The sequence below is a fragment of the Bufo gargarizans genome, chromosome 2 (genome assembly GCF_014858855.1).
Source record: "Bufo gargarizans isolate SCDJY-AF-19 chromosome 2, ASM1485885v1, whole genome shotgun sequence".
Taxonomy (NCBI): Eukaryota; Metazoa; Chordata; class Amphibia; order Anura; family Bufonidae; genus Bufo; species Bufo gargarizans.
This window is the reverse complement of record NC_058081.1, coordinates 549,377,454-549,397,753: the sequence shown is the minus strand read 5'-3', so window position 1 is coordinate 549,397,753 and position 20,300 is coordinate 549,377,454. Positions and strand designations below refer to the sequence as shown.

General features: G+C 42.7%; 1 protein-coding gene across 1 annotated transcript in view; it reads left to right on the top strand.

Annotated features, from left to right (window-relative positions):
- Window positions 1-20,300, top strand: part of LOC122928581 (C-Jun-amino-terminal kinase-interacting protein 4-like) — a 116,434-nt gene that overhangs the window by 42,372 nt on the left and 53,762 nt on the right. Inside the window, exons 8-9 of the mRNA XM_044281562.1 lie at window positions 11,715-11,842; window positions 17,934-17,988. Of these exons, the coding sequence (XP_044137497.1) occupies window positions 11,715-11,842; window positions 17,934-17,988 (183 nt within the window). The remainder of the gene's footprint in view (window positions 1-11,714; window positions 11,843-17,933; window positions 17,989-20,300) is intronic.

Genomic DNA, 20,300 nt, shown 5'->3' with positions numbered 1-20,300 from the left:
GATGGAGTTTTTGCATAAGTGGATAGTGTTTCAGAGTTGAAGAGCTAATTTGCTATTCTTCACATCAAAACTGATCACAACGTCTTTTAACTGATGAGTATTTTTTTGGTTGTGGATTCACTAAACCACTGACTGGGAGATGAGTCTAAGGGATCCCCAGAGCTTTTAACCTTAAAGGCTATATGCACCTTTGGGGCCAATTTTTAATAGCGCATTGTACTCATTATGAGCTAAATATTTTTTCAATTGGTCTTTATTAAAAATATGTAGTCCTTTTTTCTGTACAGAGTTGAGATGCTCTACCAGCGGGATCTGTATTTTCACTCTTCTCCGTCAGACAGCTAGCTGACGGGCTCCTTATCTCTACTTTCTGACCTTATAAACACGCATCAAAACTCAATCCTTATCTTACTAATAAGAATGTGGCTTAAATAAGCCTTTATGATTTAGTTATGAGTAGTTTAGAGGTAAGGTTTATTAGATGACTGGCACAAAGTGAAAGTAGGATGCACACAGCTAGAAAAACAGTTAAGCCTTTGAGACAGAACGGCTAAATATTTTTAATAACAACCAATTGAAAATAAAGATTTTTAGCCTAAATTAGTCAAATGCAATCATAAAGAAATTGTCCGCAGCAGGGAGAGTGTGAAGTCCTATTCACCCTAATAGAGCTCTATTAGGGTGACTAGGACAAGGCATTAAAATATCCCAGGTTCTAGCCCCTAAGGGGGGAAATAGTTAATAAATTAAGTAAAAAAAATAAAAAAAAAATAAAACACCAAAATATTAAGTATAAATCACCCCTTTTCCCAATTTTACATATAAAATATATAAACAATAAATAAATAAACATATCACCTATCACAAACTCCAAACTACTAAAATATATAAAAAATAATCTCCTATGCGGTGAACGCCGTAACAGAAAAAAAAAAAAAAATTTTTTTGGGTCCCTTTGTCCCCCCCAATGCGGAATGCACACGGCTTTTTCTGGTATTTTTTTTTTTTTTTTTGCGTGGTACCGAGTATCGCAATACTTTTTTATTGTATCGAAACCGAATCAAATTTTTGGTATCGCAACAACCCTACTGCCGTGTAAAACTCCATATTTCTGCTGCGGTGAAAATTCTGGCCCGGCCGTTACCTTCCCTGGTAAAATCACCGGTTTGTCAGTAGTGCCCACAGCGGGATCTGGCATGATCAGCTGATTGCCCCCAACTGTGTGGTTTCTGATGAAAAAAACCTTTTAACTACCTAACTGTTTTGGCCGAGCTCAGCTTGTGCTGTGGGAAAAGTACTTAACTGTTCTGCGGTAGATGAGCTTGGGCAGAAAGTGGAGGGCGGAGGGCTGTTTTAGATGCTGATATCTCCTAAATGGTAGCAGCTAGAAGCATGAAACTGGTCTTATTTATTTATTTATTTATTTATTTATTTATTATTTATTTTATGCACATATATAGCGCTACTATATTCTGCAGCGCTTTACAGACATTAGCATCACCATTAGCAACCAACTGTCCCCAATGGGGCTCACAATCTAAGGTCCCTATCTCTTTGGAGTGTGGGAGGAAACCGGAGAACCCAGAGGAAACCCATACAAACTCCAAACTCCATGGTCTTGTTTGAAAGCTGGCATTCCAACATTAGTCCAAGCAACAGAGGAGATATCACTATTAGAAATTGAGTCGGTAATGATGGGTATAAACATGGGTAAAACTTGCTTTTACTTTCACTTTTAGCTGTATTCACTGCATCCCGATTTCCAACAGTGAGATCTTCCCATGTACTGAAGATATTGCTGTCATTCTGGTATTGGCTGAAAGCTTGGAATGTCAAAAAATACAAAGCCCATATCTCTAGCTGGTACTAAACTAGAGATATGAGCAAGTAAAGCAACTGCCCTCCCTCCCTGTCAGTCTGGAGAAGAATGCGGGAGCAGCTGCAGAGCTGACAGCCTGCAGGAGGAAAGGAAAAATAGTAAAAATATATAGAAATGTGGCATTTTCATCATTGTAGTGACCCACATAATAAAATTATTTTTACCACACAGTGAACGCTAAAAATAAAATAATAAAAGTTATTTAATACTATATATATATATATATATATATATATATATATATATATATATATACACCCCAAAATGGTTCCTAAAACCTACAACTAATCCTGCAAAATAAAAAAAATAGAGAAGAAAATATTAAAACGTTATGACTACTGGGGAAAATATTATTGGTTCTTAAGGCTAAAATTAATTGTCACTAAGGGGTTAAAAATGCAGTAGTGTCCCCTGAGTTGTGCGTCAACAAGATTTACTGCAGAGACCCATTAAAAATTTACAATAACCAAAAAGAGTGACATTTTTGGGAGGTTTTTCCCAATTTTAACGGGACTGTTAGGAGGTTAAAGGGATTTATCAGTGGACCACTTTTATGTCTAATTGATTTGTCATAAAAGTCCAACCACTGGGAAATTATATAGCCTCATGTAATTTAACTGTAAAGTGAACATGAATGAGAACAGGGAATGGAGATCCTCAGTCCTGAGGTTTATGGGTGTATTGATGGTGGCCACCGAACATGTAAAGGGAATCTGTTTTCTCTCAGCATTTTTGTACGACACTGGGTACTTATTCATATCTTGCAGTCCTATCACCTGTTTCTCTGCAATTTTTGCAAGACTTTAGCAAAGAATGTCACTTGAGAGCACCATGTGAATATAGCCGTAAGCCACAATTACATATTTCCGACTGGCCAGTATTCTTCATCAGTATTTATGTCAAAACCAGGCATGGGTCCAGAATACATCGAGGTGCAAATCTTTCCAGTATATAATTGTATGTTCCATTCCTGGTTTGGGCTTACAGGTATCATTTATTTAGTACTTACCCATCCCTCACTCCGCCGATGCAGCCGTCCCTGCTGCACTCACACAGCCTGTAGGCATTTCCACTCAAGCCCGGACAGAGCCCTTCTCTTCCAGTTCAGCATCATAATAGTTAATGCAGCTGAATAGAAAGAGAAGGGTGCACATCTGATCAGGACACGAGCAGAAGAACCCGCAGCCTATGAGAGGTCCGGTGAGGGTTAAAGGGGTTGTCCGAGTGTTTAATACTGATGACCTATTTTCAGGATAGCTTATCAATATCAGATCAGTGGGGGTCCGACTCCCAGCACCCCTGTTGATCATCTGTTCGAAGAGACCGCGGCAGTCCACGAACGCTGCAGCCTCTTCCTAGGCCATTGACCTCTCGTGTATTGGTCACATGACTTAGACACAGCTCATTTCCATCCACGCACATCCGCTATACAATGGGTGGCACTGTTTTTGGTAAGCCACAAGGTGGCCACGGTACTCACCGGAGTTCCACAGTCTATTCAAACAGGTAAAGTTGGGGGTGCTGGCAGTCTGACCCCCACCGAATACCTACTGATGTCTTAACCTGAGAACAGGTCATAGTATTAAACACTCAGAAAACCTCTTTAAAGGGCATTTGTCAGCAGATTGTACCTGTGAAACTGGCTGACCTGTTACATGTGCACTTGGCAGCTGAAGGCATCTGTGTTGGTCCCTTGTTCATATGTGCCCGTCTGCTGAGAAAAATGATACTATTTTACTATATGCAAATGAGCTTCTAGGAGCAACGGGGGTGTTGCAGTTACACCTAGAGGCTCAACTCTCACTGCAACTGCACTTTGACAGGGCCAGGCGTTATGACGATTTCACTACCTGGCCCTGTCAATCAAAGTGCAGAGGACACAACAGTTGCAGAGCGAGCACATTCTCTAGGTGCAATGGCAATGCCCCGTTGCTCCTAGAGGCTCATTTGCATAGATCAACATCATTTTTCTTAGCCATGCAGGCACATATGAACATGGGACCAATACAGATGCCTTCAGCTGCCAAGTGCACATGTAACAGGTCAGCCAGTTTCATAGGTACAAATCTGCTGACAGATGCCCTTTAAAGACCTGACATCTGCCATACATGTACGGTGGATGTTGGGAAGAGTTTAATTCGGTTTTTGAACCCAAAGCAAGACATGGATGGTAACAGTAGGGGAATTATATAGGAAAGATTCTACTTTTTTTTAAAAATACATTCCTTATTCCTTAGGACGTGCTCCATGACAGCACCACATGGAGGATGTCTCCCCACCCACTATTGGGACAGGAACAAAGAGAGGTTAAAAGCCCCCCCCCCCCCACACACACAAACACACCCACCCACCCACCAGTGTTTTTTTCTGTCCCAATAATGGACGGAGACAGAGAGGGGTCTCTGAACCGGGAGACTGGCAGGGGTTGGATTGGGCGCATGTTCCTTCCCTTCCCGCCCGGTAAGGTGCTATGCTAAAACCCTCTAAGCTGGGGGTGCCTTAGTTGTTTCCCCAGCCCCTCAGGTACCTGATGGCCAAGTGGCTGTAGAAAGGTCGGAGTTCTAAGTAGGCCGCGGGCTGGGGAGTTGGTTGCCGTAACCTTGGTGGGGCTCTGGGCAGCAGACTTCCTCCTCATCGATGGACGCTGGGACCACATGGAAGACGTGGTATGCACGAGGCACAGGGCGTCTGACGTCATTTCTGAGGCCAAGGAAGGGCAGCCAAAACAAGATGGCGGCGCCCATAGTGGCTTCAGCGATTATAACCCCAGCTGGTGAGGAGGATTGCGGTGTCCGTCGGCGTCCAGCATGGCAGGGGACACTGGAGGCCTGGCTTTCCAGCCTCGCGTCCCATCCGGTTGACTCTCCTAGGATGAGTCCCAGAAGAAATAGAAGGGGCAACGCGGCAACAGGAGGGGCAAGTGCCAGTGGTATTTAAATTTTAGGGGAGCTAGTCAGGGTCCTCACATTATGGAAACATCAGCTATCCGCAGAGAGCAATCCCCAGAGCCTCCTGTGCAGGGACATGTAAGTAAATATCTTATCCTTTCTTTATCCCTTTGGGTATCTACTCTAAAAGACTGTCCGTCATACAGTCATGTGAAAAAATTAGGACACCCTTTGAAAGCATGTGGTTTTTTGTAACATTTTTAATAAAAGGTTATTTCATCTCCGTTTCAACAATACAGAGAGATTAAAGTAATCCAACTAAACAAAGAAAACTGAAGAAAAGTCTTTTCAAGATCTTCTGTAAATGTCATTCTACAAAAATGCCTATTCTAACTGAGGAAAAAGATAGGACACCCTCACATGTATTCCCTCTTAAATTGGCTCAGATCTCACACAGGTATATCACACCAGGTGCACATAATTAGTAGATCGTTACTCTGCATGTTGAATGAGGCTTGCCCTATTTAAACCTCAGACATTTAGTTTGGTGTGCTCCTGACTGTTGAAGTGAGAGTGAGCACCATGGTGAGAGCAAAAGAGCTGTCAGAGGACTTCAGAAAAAAGATTGTAGCAGCCTATGAGTCTGGGAAGGGATTTAAAAAGATCTCAAAAGATTTTGAAATCAGCCATTCCACTGTCCGGAAGATAGTCTACAAGTGGAGGGCTTTCAAAACAACTGCCAACATGCCCAGGACTGGTCGCCCCAGCAAGTTCACCCCAAGAGCAGACCGCAAGATGCTAAAAGAGGTCTCCAAAAACCCTAAAGTGTCATCTCGAGAACTACAGCAGGCTCTGGCTACTGTTGATGTAGAAGTACATGCCTCTACAATCAGAAAGAGACTGTACAAGTTTAACTTGCTTGGGAGGTGTGCAAGGAGGAAACCTTTGCTTTCCAAGAGAAACATCGAGGCCAGACTGACATTTGCCAGAGATAAAGTTGACAAAGACCAGGACTTCTGGAATAATGTTCTTTGGACAGATGAGTCCAAAATTGAATTATTTGGACACAACAGCAGAGGACATGTTTGGCGTAAACCAAACACAGCATTCCAAGAAAAGAACCTCATACCAACTGTGAAGCATAGAGGTGGAAGTGTCATGGTTTGGGGCTGCTTTGCTGCAGCAGGACCTGGTCAGCTCACCATCATAGAATCCACGATGAATTCTACTGTGTATCAGAAGGTGCTTGAAGAACATGTGAGACCATCAGTTAGAAAATTAAAGCTGAAGCGGAACTGGACCATGCAACATGACAATGACCCAAAACATACTAGTAAATCAACCAAAGATTGGCTGAAAAAGAAGAAATGGAGAGTCCTGGAATGGCCAAGTCAAAGTCCAGATTTGAATCCCATTGAGATGCTGTGGGGTGACTTGAAAAGGGCTGTACGTGCAAGAAACCCCTCAAACATCTCACAGCTGAAAAAGTTCTGCATTGAGGAGTGGGGTAAAATTTCCTCAGACCGATGTCGAAGACTGGTAGATGGCTACAAGAACCGTCTCACTGCAGTTATTTCAGCCAAAGGAGGTAACACTCGCTATTAGGGGCAAGGGTGTCCTATCTTTTTCCTCAGTTAGAATAGGCATTTTTGTAGAATGACATTTACAGAAGATCTTGAAAAGACTTTTCTTCAGTTTTCTTTGTTTAGTTGGATTACTTTAATCTCTCTGTATTGTTGAAACGGAGATGAAATAACCTTTTATTAAAAATGTTACAAAAAACCACATGCTTTCAAAGGGTGTCCTAATTTTTTCACATGACTGTATGTTCCTAGGGTGAAAAAGAAACTATCCATAAGGTGGAACCTAAAAAGAAGCCTAAAATATGTGCTAGGTGCAACAAGAGGCTTCAAGATACTTACACTAAACAACTATGCAGTGATTGTATCAGTAAAATCGTAAAGGAGGAACAGCCGTCACTATTGACGGACCCCAGATCGATTATAAGAGAAGAAGTGAAAGTCTGTTTCATCCTTCATGCCCTCTCCGGTGGTTAATTGCGCCCCTAGAGCCAAAAGACCAAGAGGGGACTTAGAATCCGACTCAGAGAATATTGAATTCCGATATACTCGGATGAAGGGGAAGAGGAAGGAGACTAATTTATGCCCTCCACATCCTATGAAGTGCAGCGGAAATACTGCTTCTCTTCAGAAGATATGGACTATCTTCTTTCGGCCATTAGAGAAACTATGGAAATAGAAGAAGAACAACAAAAAAGATCCGTGCAGGATAAGTTATTTGCAGGCTTAAGAGCAAAAAAGAGAAACATTTTCCCAGTCAATTCCAACCTAAAGGAAATAATTCTAGAGGAATGGTAGGAAGTGGAGAAAAGGCTTTTCATTCCTAGAGAATTCAAAAATCGCTTAGCGTTTGATAAGGAAGATACTAAATTGTGGGAAGAGATTCCTAAAATAGACACTCCCGTAGCTAGGGTCGCAAAAAAAGATGCCAATTCCATTTGAGGATTCCTCGCAACTTAAAGAACCGATGGACCGGAAAGCTGACTTGAGAGACGTCTGCAGCTCTAGTTAGCACAAATATTGCCGCGGCATCAGTTGCGAGATCTATGCTTTTATGGTTGTCTCAACTTGAAAACCATCTAAAAATGGGCACTCCTAGGGAAGATATACTAGAATCTATTCCCCTGTTAAAAATGGCCATGGCTTGTGTAGCTGACTCTTCTGTGGAATCAGATCCAAGGAAGATACAGGCGGCACTCCGCTGTCAGTGATGCGGTGCGCGTGTCCAGGGAAGGTCCGCAGATACTTGTATAGAAAGGACCTGCACTCTCTCTGGTTGTAATTTTCAAGTAATTTTAATGGTCACATACATGTGGTAAGTGACGCGTTTCGGCTACTATGAGCCTTTGTCAAACATGTTTGACAAAGGCTCATAGTAGCCGAAACGCATCACTTACCACATGTATGTGACCATTAAAATTACTTGAAAATTACAACCAGAGCGAGTGCCGGTCCTTTCTATACAACAATCTTCTGTGGAATCAGTCAGGTTTGCTGCTAGGAATGGGGCTCTTTGAAACAATGGCAACAAGATCCTTGTGGCAAAAAAAGTGGTTGGGCGACCTGGCGTCCAAAAATAAATTTTTGTGCCATTCCTTTCTCGGGGGCCTCCGTCTTTGGTCCAGTGCTGGACAATATCCTTGAAAAAGCCACAGACAAAAAGAAAGGCTTTCCAGAAGAAAAAGCTTGAAAGCCGCAGTTTTTTTATAGTAAAAGATTCCTACAAAAAAAAAAAAAAAAACGGTTAAGGACAAAGGAAAATCTGGAAGATGGTCCTATCCAAAAGGGTAGAAAGGAAGGTTTTTTTTTTTTACTTAACCCCCAACTCCCAAAACAAACAATGAGGCCAGACCTGTGGGGGGAAGATTGAAATTCTTTCTTCCAGCGTGGCGTCAGATAACTCAAAACCCGTGGGCGCAACAGATAATCCAAGAAGGTTACAAAATAGAATTTTTGGAAATCCCCCAACAAAAATATCTGATAACTTGGTATGGACAAAATGCAGTACAGCAAAACCTTGTAAGGGATATTTCAAAACGAAAACAATTAGGAGCAGTAGTTCAGGTCCCAAAACATCAGGAAGGCGATGGGTTTTATTCAAGACTGTTTCTTATTAAAAAAAAAAAAAATGGACGGTTCATTCAGGACCATAATAAATTTGAAAGTCCTGAGCAAATCAATAAAATACTGACGCTTCAAGATGGAATCGATTTAGATCTACTATACCCCTAATTCCTCCAGGAGCGGTAATGTGCACCCTGGACCTGAAGGATGCATATTATCATGTGCCGATCCACCTAGACTACCAAAAATATTTAAGATTTGCAATAAGGGAGAATGGGGGAGTAAGTCATTATCAGTTCCAATGCCTTCCGTTTGGGATATCCTCAGCCCCACAGGTATTCACAAAGTTGATAATAGATATTGTTGCCTTCTCGAGGAGGAAAGAGATAAAAATTGTGCCATATCTGGACGACTTTCTTCTGATTACAGATTCAATTCGGACTCTAGTCGACCAGACCCGGAGTGCTATTTCCCTTCTACAGAGTTTAGGTTGGATCCTGAGCCTAGGAAAATCAGATCTAGTTCCAGACAACAGGAAGATGTTTTTAGAAACCGTACTAGATTCCAGGTTGCAGAAATCCTTCCTTCCAGGAAACAGACGGATAAGCCTATTAGAAAATGTCATGGCCTTTCAAAAGAAATCTGTATGTACAATAAGGGAAGCGATGAGCATCCTGGGTTTGATGACGGCCTGTATTATGACGGTCCCATGGAGTCAGTTCCACTCAAGAACATTACAAAAGATGATTCTCTCGGTCTGGGATGGAAACCAACAATCACTGAATCAAAAAATTCACTTAAAAGACAAAGCTCAAGAATCTCTGAAATGGTGGGACAATGCAGAGAATCTCTCAAGAGGGACTCCCGGAACCTAAGTCCCTATATCGTTGCAATGACAGATGCTAGTCAGCAGGGATGGGGCCAAAATAGGACAACATTACTTTCAAGAGGTTGGGAATCAAGAAACTAAAGAAAAATCCTCGAACTTTCAGGAGCTCCAAGTTGTTTGGGAAAGCTGAGGCAGAGCCAGGATCTTTTATGTGGTCACCACATAAGAATTTTATCAAACAACATGACAACAGTAGCTTTCCTCAGGCATCAAGGGGGAACGAGATTCCCTCTTCTTCTTTCCTGGGCGGAAAAGAATGTCTTATTAATCTCTGCAGATTTTCTGAGCAGACACTACCTGGACCCGAGCAAATGTCTCTGAACAAACAAGTGTTCAAGGAGTTAACGAGGTATGGGGATATCCCGAAATAGACTTTTTGCTACAAAAGGGGATGCGCAGGTAGATTCCTTCTTCTCGCTAAATCCGAGAGATCATCCAGATGGGGTAGATGCCTTATCTACAAAATGGGATATGAAGCTGGCATACGCATTCCCTCCATTTCCCCTATTAGCGGCAATCCTCAGGAAAATCAGGGCGGAGTCAACAAAAGTAATATCAGTGGGCCCATTCTGGCCAAAACAATCATGGCTTCCAGTCCTAATTTCCATGGCTACAGAACATCCGATAACTCTCCCTCTAGACCAGACCTTCTTTCCGATCTGGAATCCGGAAATAAACAGACTAAGATTGACAGCAGGTTAAGATTACAGGGATTATCAGACAGGGTTATATCAACTCTTCAAAAGAGCCATAAACAGGTAACCTCAGCTATCTACAACAAAATATGGAAGACATTTTACTCCTGGTTGGTATAAAAAATGGAAATTCTTTTCTCCCGAAGTTGGCGGTAATAATGGATTTTTACAGGAAGGGTTTGCTAAGGGTCTTAAACCCAGCACCCTGAAGGTTCAGATAGAAGCCTTAAGCGCCTAGATTATTCCTTGGCAGAGAATAGATGTGCAAGCAGATTTACAAAAGCAACAACAAGAATTAGACCACCTCCGAAATCAACTGTTCCTCCTTGGGATTTATCGACAGTTCTCAATTGCTTAAAGAACCCTTTTGAACCAATACAGAATTGCTCTTTAAAAAAAATCTCTCTCTGAAGACTGTTTTCCTAGTGGCAGTAACATTGGCTCAATGGATAGGTGAGATACAAGCCTTAAGCACCCGGGAACCTGACCTTCAGATTCTAGATGACAGGGTCATTGTAAAGCTGGATCCTACCTTTTTACTGAAAGTAGTCTCTACGTTTATCTAAATCAGTGCAGATCCGAAAAATGACACGGAAAAGAGCTTCCACATGCTAGATGTCAGGCGGACTCCTCTGGAATATTTGGAGGTTACTAGCAGATTTAGGAAGGATACAAATCTGTTCATACAGTTTGCTGGCCGAAATAAAGGCAGGAAAGCTTCCAAAACAACTTTTGGCCAGATGGGTAAAAAGGGTAATTATAGAATCCTACGATCTGAAGGGACTGGCTTGTCCACAAAATATTAGAGCCTATTCTACCAGAGCGGCATCTTGGGCAGAACATGCGGAAGCTTCAATCGATCAGATTTGCAAAGCAGCAACGTGGTCGAGTTCGCATACATTTTGTAAACACTATAGATCAGACATTGCAGGAAACCACGGTGATGGACCATGTGATCTGACGTCACCACAGGTCCTTTAGCCGGCAGCTCATAAAGAAGTAAGAAGAGACCGGCAGCTACGCGATCAAGAGGAGAAGGTGAGTTAATTATTTTTTTATTTTTTAACCCTCAATTGACCACCTACTAAGCATTCTGTATTAAAGAATGCTATTATTTTCGTTTATAATCATGTTATAAGGGAAAATAATATCTACACAGCACCGATCCCAAACCTGAACTTCAGTGAAGAAGTTCAGGTCTGGGCACCACAGTCAGTTTTTTTTATTACGCGCGTGTAAAACACATTGCACCCGCGCGATAAAAACTGAGCAACGGAACGCAATCGCAGTCAAAACCGACTGCAATTGGGTACCTACTCGCGCGGGTTTGCCGCAACGCATCTGGACCTTATCCAGACACGCTCATGTGAACTCAGCCTTACAGGTCCAGCATGTTGTGGATGGGTTTCCACATTTAAGTAGGAGTCTGCACCCTTTGAACACTCCCAGCGTATACAACAGGAGCACGCTCCGACCCATCCAGCTGACGGGTGAAGAGCTCTTTCATGTAATTGCCTGTGGACCTGTGTGATTATCTCAGGAACAGGACAGATTTTTATATGTGAGGAATTGCTATTGGAAAAAGATCTGTATTAGAAAATTGTATGGCTAGTGTCTCCAAGTGTTCACCTGAAGAACCTGAATAATACGCCTTCATTTTCACAATCCATTTTAGTATTTAATGTCCTAATTCCTTTGTTTTTTGTGTTCTCCCTCAAGTACCCCAAAACCAAATTCAGATCCAGGAGAGGAAGCGCATGAGCGGAACAATGATTCCCTTTTTGCTGAGATGTATGGAACCAGTCCAGAATTTATTTCAGATGTGGACGAGGGTGCTGACTTACAAGGTATTGTGTCCTGCAGAAGCGAAGATATATGCAATCCTGATATCTTGGGCTCCATGCAGACATCCGTAGTGCATTGCGGATCCGCAATACACCCGGCCGACACCCCTATAGAAATGCCTATTCTTGTCCACAATTGCGGACAAGAATAGGACATGCTCTATTTTCTTGCGGAGCTGTGGACTGGAAGATCGGGGCCGCGCTCCGGAAATGCGGTTGCGGAGAGCACATAGTGTATTCTCCGCATCTCTTCCGGCCCCATAGAGAATGAATGGGTCCGCACCCGTTCCCGATAATTGCGGAACGGATGTGGACCCATTCTACGGACGTCTGAATGGAGCCTTATTATATTGCATTGCTTCTACGTTTACTTTACTTACAAATGTTAGGTCCTTTGCGCCTGTTTTCATGAAATTGTGTAAGACCACTTGTTCAGACAAGGCCAACTCTTCAGACCCTTCTGTACAGTGACTCCATCAGGAAGGAGAGAATGGTGGATATGAGACAATCAGTCAAGCTCCGTTAACGGACATTCTCCATACTTAGGCCTATTGCACACGGCCGTTTTTTTTCCCCGTTTACTGGCCGTTTTTTGCGTTCCGTATACGGTCCGTATACAGAACCATTCATTTTAATGGTTCCGCAAAAAAAACGGAATGTACTCCGTATGCATTCCGTTTCCGTATTTCCGTTTTTCCGTTCCGTTTTAACATAGAACATGTCCTATTATTGCCCGCAAATCACAGTCCGTGGCTCCATTCAAGTCAATGGATCCGCAAAAAAAACGGAACACATACGGAAATGCATCCGTATGTCTTCCGTTTCCGTTCTTTCCTGAACCATCTATTGAAAATGTTATGGCCAACCCAATTTTATCTATGTAATTACTGTATACTGTATATGCCATACGGAAAAACGGAACGGAAAAACGGAACAGAAACGGAAACACAACGGAAACAAAAAACGGAAAAGCGGATCCATGAAAAACGGACCGCAAAACACTGAAAAAGCCATACGGTCGTGTGCAATAGGCCTTAGATGAACACCAGAGGATCCATTCATTAAGCTTTCCTTTTTATGTTTTTTGTAACCTGTTGAAGAGGCATTATTAGACCTGAAATGTGTTGTCTGATGAGACTGTGTTGTTCATGATTAGATCTTCTGGTGGTCTGGCCCTGTGGTGTGCTCTTTCCTTCAGCTCACCCTTTTAGTTTGTAACAATTTTATTTTTAATCCTGGCGTTGGCGACAGGGACTGTAGAGAACTTGTACAGACTGCGCTGGTATATAATCACTGTGCAGATGTCTCACTCATTCAGTCTGACCTGACTCATTTCCAGCCGGAGGAGCGTAGCGGGAGCCCGTGCCTCTACCCTGCAGGAGTTCTGCCAATACGTATTTTTATGGGGTTCATAAATGGGCATTATTCTAGGCCGTCGTAAAATGGCTGCGGTGCTGGGTCTCACATGCAGTGGACAGTAGGGCTCCTGCTCTAATGGCGCTAATTGGTAAAGTCCAGTCTCTCAATAACGGACTCCCTCTGTTTCCCATCGGCACTCCACGAATAATATTGCAGGATGCCGATTAGGGATGAGCGAATTTCATATTTAGAAGTTCGTGTTGTGATATTCACTGAATTGCGTTATGGATTCCGTTACCACGGACCATAAGGCAATTCCATGACGCAATGCATAACGGAATGCCTTTAGAGGCATTCCGTTATTCATTCCAACATAATAGAAGTCTATAGCCTGAATAACGGATCCATCCGGTTTCTGTTATGCTGGAGTCCTCTCCTGCATTACGTAAACCGGATGGGTCCATTATGCAGGCCATATATTTCTATTATGACGGAATGCCTCTAAAGGCATTCCGTTATGCATTGTGTCATGGAATAGCGTTATGGTCCGTGGTAATGGAATCCATAACGCAATTCAGTAAATACCACGACACAAACCCGCACACGAACTTCAAAATATGAAATTCTCTCATCCCTAATACCGATGTCTGTGTGCGGCACGCTGGGACCTAATGCCTGCAGTGTATTCTAGCAGGCCACACCTCTCTGGCGCAGCCTGCTGGTGACTTTCATTATAGCAGTAGTAAAGAGAATTATAGAAGTGATCAAAAGATCGCCGTTAAATTCCCCCTGTGGTACTGTTAATAGCTAAAAAAAACTTTTGGTAAAAAAAAACTTTTTTCTATTTGAAAAATAATTTAATCCCCTCCACATATTTGGTATTACTGCGTCCACACTATACAGTTGTTATGTAATTTTTCCCGTAGGGTAAATGCTTTAAAAAAATAAATAAAAATCAGAATTGTTGCTTATTCGCCACCAAAAAACAGAATAAATGATCAATAAGTGTTATGCACCCCAAAATCATACCATTGAATGATACCAGTGGAGTACCCCCATAGTAAAGTCCATGTCGTAATATACTGTACTGTACACCCATAGTAATGTTCATGTATCATTATATACTGTACCCCGTAGTAATGTCCATGTATTATATACACTGTACTGTACCCCCATTGTAATGTTAATGTCATGTACATATAATATCTCTATATACAGTGGACCCCCCGCTATATACAGTGCACCCCCTCTATATACAGCATACTCCTCTGCACCCATCTATATGCAGAACACCCCCCCCCCCCCATGTACAGGATAACCCTTGATAAACAGTACACCCTTTATATACAGTATACTCCTCTATATACAGTGCACCTGTCTATATACAGGACACCTCCTCTATATACAGGACACCCCCTGTATACAGCATACTCCTCTATATACAGTGCACCCCCCCCTAGATACAAAATACTCCTCTATATACAGTGCACCCATCTATATACAGGACACCCCCTTTATATACAGGACACCCCCTAGATACAGCATACTCATCTATATACAGGACACCCCCTGTATACAGCATACTCCTCTATATACAGTGCACCCCCCTAGATACAAAATACTCCTCTATATACAGTGGACCCATCTATATACAGGACACCCCCTTTATATACAGGATCACCCTTCATATACAGTGCACCCATCTATATACAGCATACTCCTCTATATACAGTGCACCCATCTATATACAGCATACTCCTCTATATACAGTGCACCCATCTATATACAGCATCCTCCTCTATATACAGTGCACCCATCTATATACAGCATACTCCTCTATATACAGTGCACCCATCTATATACAGCATACTCCTCTCTATACAGTGCACTTATCTATATACAGCATACTCCTTTGTATACAGTGCACCCATCTATATACAGTGTACTCCTCAATATACAGTGCACCCCCCTAGATACAGTATACTCCTCTATATACAGTGCACCCATCTATATACAGCATACTCCTCTATATACAGTGCACTTATCTATATACAGCATACTCCTCTGTATACTGTGCACCCATCTATATACAGCATACTCCTCTATATACAGTGCACCCATCTATATACAACGCACCCCCCTAGATACAGCATACTCCTCTAAATACAGTGCACCCATCTATATACAGGACATGCGCTATATACAAGATATCGCTTCATATACAGGGCACTCCTATATACAATGCAGCCTTCTATATACAGGACATGCGCTATATACAAGATATCCCTTCATATACAGGGCACTCCTATATACAATGCACCCTTCTATATACAGGACATGCGCTATATACAAGATATCCCTTCATATACAGGACACTCCTATATACAATGCACCCTTCTGTATACAGGACTTGCGCTATATACAAGATATCCCTTCATATACAGGACACCCCTATATACAATGCACCCTTCTATATACAGGACACTCCTATATACAATGCACCCTTCTATATACAGGACTTGCGCTATATACAAGATATCCCTTCATATACAGGACACCCCTATATACAATGCACTCTTCTATATACAGGACACTCCCTATATACAGGATATCCCTTCATATACAGGACACCTCTATATACAATGCACCCTTCTATATACAGGACACTCCCTATATACAGGATATCCCTTCATATACAGGACACCCCTATATACAATGCACCCATCTATATACAGGACACCCCCTTTATATACAGGACACCCCCTAGATACAGCATACTCATCTATATACAGGACACCCCCTGTATACAGCATACTCCTCTATATACAGTGCACCCCCCTAGATACAAAATACTCCTCTATATACAGTGGACCCATCTATATACAGGACACCCCCTTTATATACAGGATCACCCTTCATATACAGTGCACCCATCTATATACAGCATACTCCTCTATATACAGTGCACCCATCTATATACAGCATACTCCTCTATATACAGTGCACCCATCTATATACAGCATCCTCCTCTATATACAGTGCACCCATCTATATACAGCATACTCCTCTATATACAGTGCACCCATCTATATACAGCATACTCCTCTCTATACAGTGCACTTATCTATATACAGCATACTCCTTTGTATACAGTGCACCCATCTATATACAGTGTACTCCTCAATATACAGTGCACCCCCCTAGATACAGTATACTCCTCTATATACAGTGCACCCATCTATATACAGCATACTCCTCTATATACAGTGCACTTATCTATATACAGCATACTCCTCTGTATACTGTGCACCCATCTATATACAGCATACTCCTCTATATACAGTGCACCCATCTATATACAACGCACCCCCCTAGATACAGCATACTCCTCTAAATACAGTGCACCCATCTATATACAGGACACTCCCTATATACAGGATATCCCTTCATATACAGGACACCCCTATATACAAGATATCGCTTCATATACAGGGCACTCCTATATACAATGCAGCCTTCTATATACAGGACATGCGCTATATACAAGATATCCCTTCATATACAGGGCACTCCTATATACAATGCACCCTTCTATATACAGGACATGCGCTATATACAAGATATCCCTTCATATACAGGACACTCCTATATACAATGCACCCTTCTGTATACAGGACTTGCGCTATATACAAGATATCCCTTCATATACAGGACACCCCTATATACAATGCACCCTTCTATATACAGGACACTCCTATATACAATGCACCCTTCTATATACAGGACTTGCGCTATATACAAGATATCCCTTCATATACAGGACACCCCTATATACAATGCACTCTTCTATATACAGGACACTCCCTATATACAGGATATCCCTTCATATACAGGACACCCCTATATACAATGCACCCTTCTATATACAGGACACTCCCTATATACAGGATATCCCTTCATATACAGTGCACCAGTTGGCCATGTATTTTAGTTAATTAAGCAAGAAAAAAACACAATTGACATTATAAACAATAATCATCTATATAGTTGAAATATTCAAGATGATTTTTTTCACCTAAAATCTCCCAGGCCTATTTCCCTGTTATCCCGGGTGAGCGTCTGGGCCCCCCAGGCCTTGGATGGCAACAAATCTATATATACACGTATTATATATAAAAAGTGCCTCAAATGTACCTGTCAGAGCGTGTGCCAATATACCGTCGCTTACTGCCCCCTCCTCACAAAGCTAAATCAAGAGACTGCGGTTAACGCAGAACAGAAGTGCTGCTCTGAGGGCAAAGTGTGGCAGTAAAACGTTTGCACATTGCGCTCTCTGCTTCACCCACTGTAGCCACCATCTGTCCGCTCACATATCGGATCATACTGTTCTATGTATGCTTGGTATAAATGCTGATTGTACTGACATCTAGTGGTCAATGTGAGAAATTGATGATGAGATTTCACTATTGCATGTAACAGCAACCTCCGGCACTCCAGCTGTTCTGAAACGGCAACTCCCAGAATCCTTCTTTCACTTCTATGAGAGTTACAAGAACAGTCAAATAGGTGTGCATGCTGGGAGTTGTAGTTTTACAGCAGCTCGGCTGACGAAGGTTGCCGATCCATGCACCATTGACTTTTAAATTGACAGCTGTAACAAAACCAAAAACAAACCTATATTAGCCTGCATTAAATGTCCAGCAGTTCCTGGACTCATAATACTTTCTTTTCCCAGGTGGTAATCCTGTCGATGCTTTGATAATGGAGAATGCCCAGCTGAGAGATGCACAGTAAGCTTAATAAATATGATCATTTTATTCCCAGCATTTCTATTTTATCGTATGTTCACTTTTTTATTAAAAAAATACCTTATATTTTAGCTTTTTTTTAAATGATTTGCATCAACTCAGTATAATATCGTAGATTAGGAGATTTTGCAAGTAATTTGTCAAACAGTCTCAATCTCAAATTGGGTTAAAAGAGTAGAAAAACATGGCTGCTTTCTCCAAAAACAGTGCCACTCCTGACCACAAGTTGTGTATGGTATTGCAACGCAGCCCCGTTCTAATAGCTGTATCTCACAGCTATATACACTGAGCAAAAATATAAACGCAACACTTTCGGTTTTGCTGCCATTTTGCACGAGCTAATACCAAAGATCTGAAACATTTTCTACATACACAAAAGACCCATTACTCTCAAATATTGTTCATAAATCTGTCAAAATCAGTGTTAGTGAGCACTTCTCCTTTGCCAAAATAATCCATCCCACCTCACAGGTGTGGCATACCAAGGTGCTGATTAGACAGCATGAATATTGCACAGGTGTGCTATAGACGTCCCACAATGAAAGTCAGTATCTGTGTGGCCACCATTTGCCTCACGCAGTGCAATACATCTCCGTCGCATAGAGTTGATCAGGCTGTTGATTGTGGCCTGTGGAATGTTGGTCCCCTCCTCTTCAATAGCTGTGCGAAGTTGCAGAATATTGGGAGGAACTGGAACACGCTGTTGTATACGCCGATCCAGAGCATCCCAAACATGCCCAATGGGTGACATGTCCGGTGAGTATGCTAGCCATGCAAGGACTGGGATGTTTCCAGCTTCCAGGAGTTGTGTACAGATCCTTGCAATATGGGGCCGTGCATTATCATGCTGCAACATGAGGTGATGGTCGTGGATGAATGGCACAAAAATGGGCCTCAGGATCTCGTCACAGTATCTCTGTGCATTCAAAATGCCATCAATAAAATGCACCTGTGTTCGTTGTCCATAACATACACCTGCCCATACCATAACCCCACCACCACCATGGGCCACTCCATCCACAACATTGACGTCAGCAAACCGCTCACCCACATGACCCCACACACGCTGTCTGCCATCTCCCCTGAACAGTGAAAACCGGGACTCATCCATGAACAGAACGCCTCTCCAACGGGCCAGACGCCATAGAATGCGAGCACTTGCCCACTCAAGTCGGTAACAACGATGAACTGCAGTCAGGTCCAGACCCCGATGAAGACAACAAGCATGCAGATGAGCTTCCCTGAGACGGTTTCTGACAGTTTGTGCAGAAATTCTTTGGTTATGCAAACCGATTGTTGCTGCAGCTGTCCGGGTGGCTGGTTTCAGACGATCATGGAGGTGAACATGCTGGATGTGGAGGTCCTGGTCTGGTGTGGTTACATGTGGTCTGCGGTTGTGAGGCTGGTTGGGTGTACTGCCAAATTCTCTGAAATGCCTTTGGAGACGGCTTATGGTAGAGAAATGAATATTCATTGCACGGGCAACAGCTCTGGTAGACATTCCTTCAGTCAGCAAGCCTATTGCACGCTCCCTCAAATGTTGCGACATCTGTGGCATTGTGCTGTGTGATCAGACTGCACATTTCAGAGTGGGCTTTTATTGTGGGAAGTCTAAGGCACACCTGTGCAATATTCATGCTGTCTACCCAGCACCTTGATATGCCACACCTGTGATGTGGGATGGATTATCTCGGCAAAGGAGAAGTGCTCACTTTCACACTAGCGTTCATAGGTCCGTTCGTGAGCTCCGTTTGAAGGAGCTCACGAGCGGAGCAGAACGCTTCCGTCCAGCCCTGATGCAGTCTGAATGGATGCGGATCCGCTCAGACTGCATCAGTCTGGCGGCGTTCAGCCTCCGCTCCGCTCGCCTCCGCACGGCCAGGCGGACAGCTGAACGCTGCTTGCAGCGTTCAGCTGTCCGCCTGGCCGTGCGGAGGCGTGCGGTTCCGTCCAGACTTACAATGTAAGTCAATGGGAACGGATCCGCTTGAAGATGACACCATGTGGCTCAATCTTCAAGCGGATCCGTCCCCCATTGACTTTACATTGAAAGTCTGAATGGATCCGCTCAGGCTACTTTCACACTTAGACATTTTTCTAAGTTATTAATGCAGACGGATCCGTACTGAACGGAGCCTCCGTCTGCATTAATATGATCGAATCCGTTCAGAACAGATCCGATCAAACGCAAGTGTGAAAGTAGCCTAACACAGATTTAGACAGATTTGTGAACAATATTTGGGTCATTTGTGTATGTAGAAAATGTTTCAGATCTTTGAGTTCAGCTCATGCAA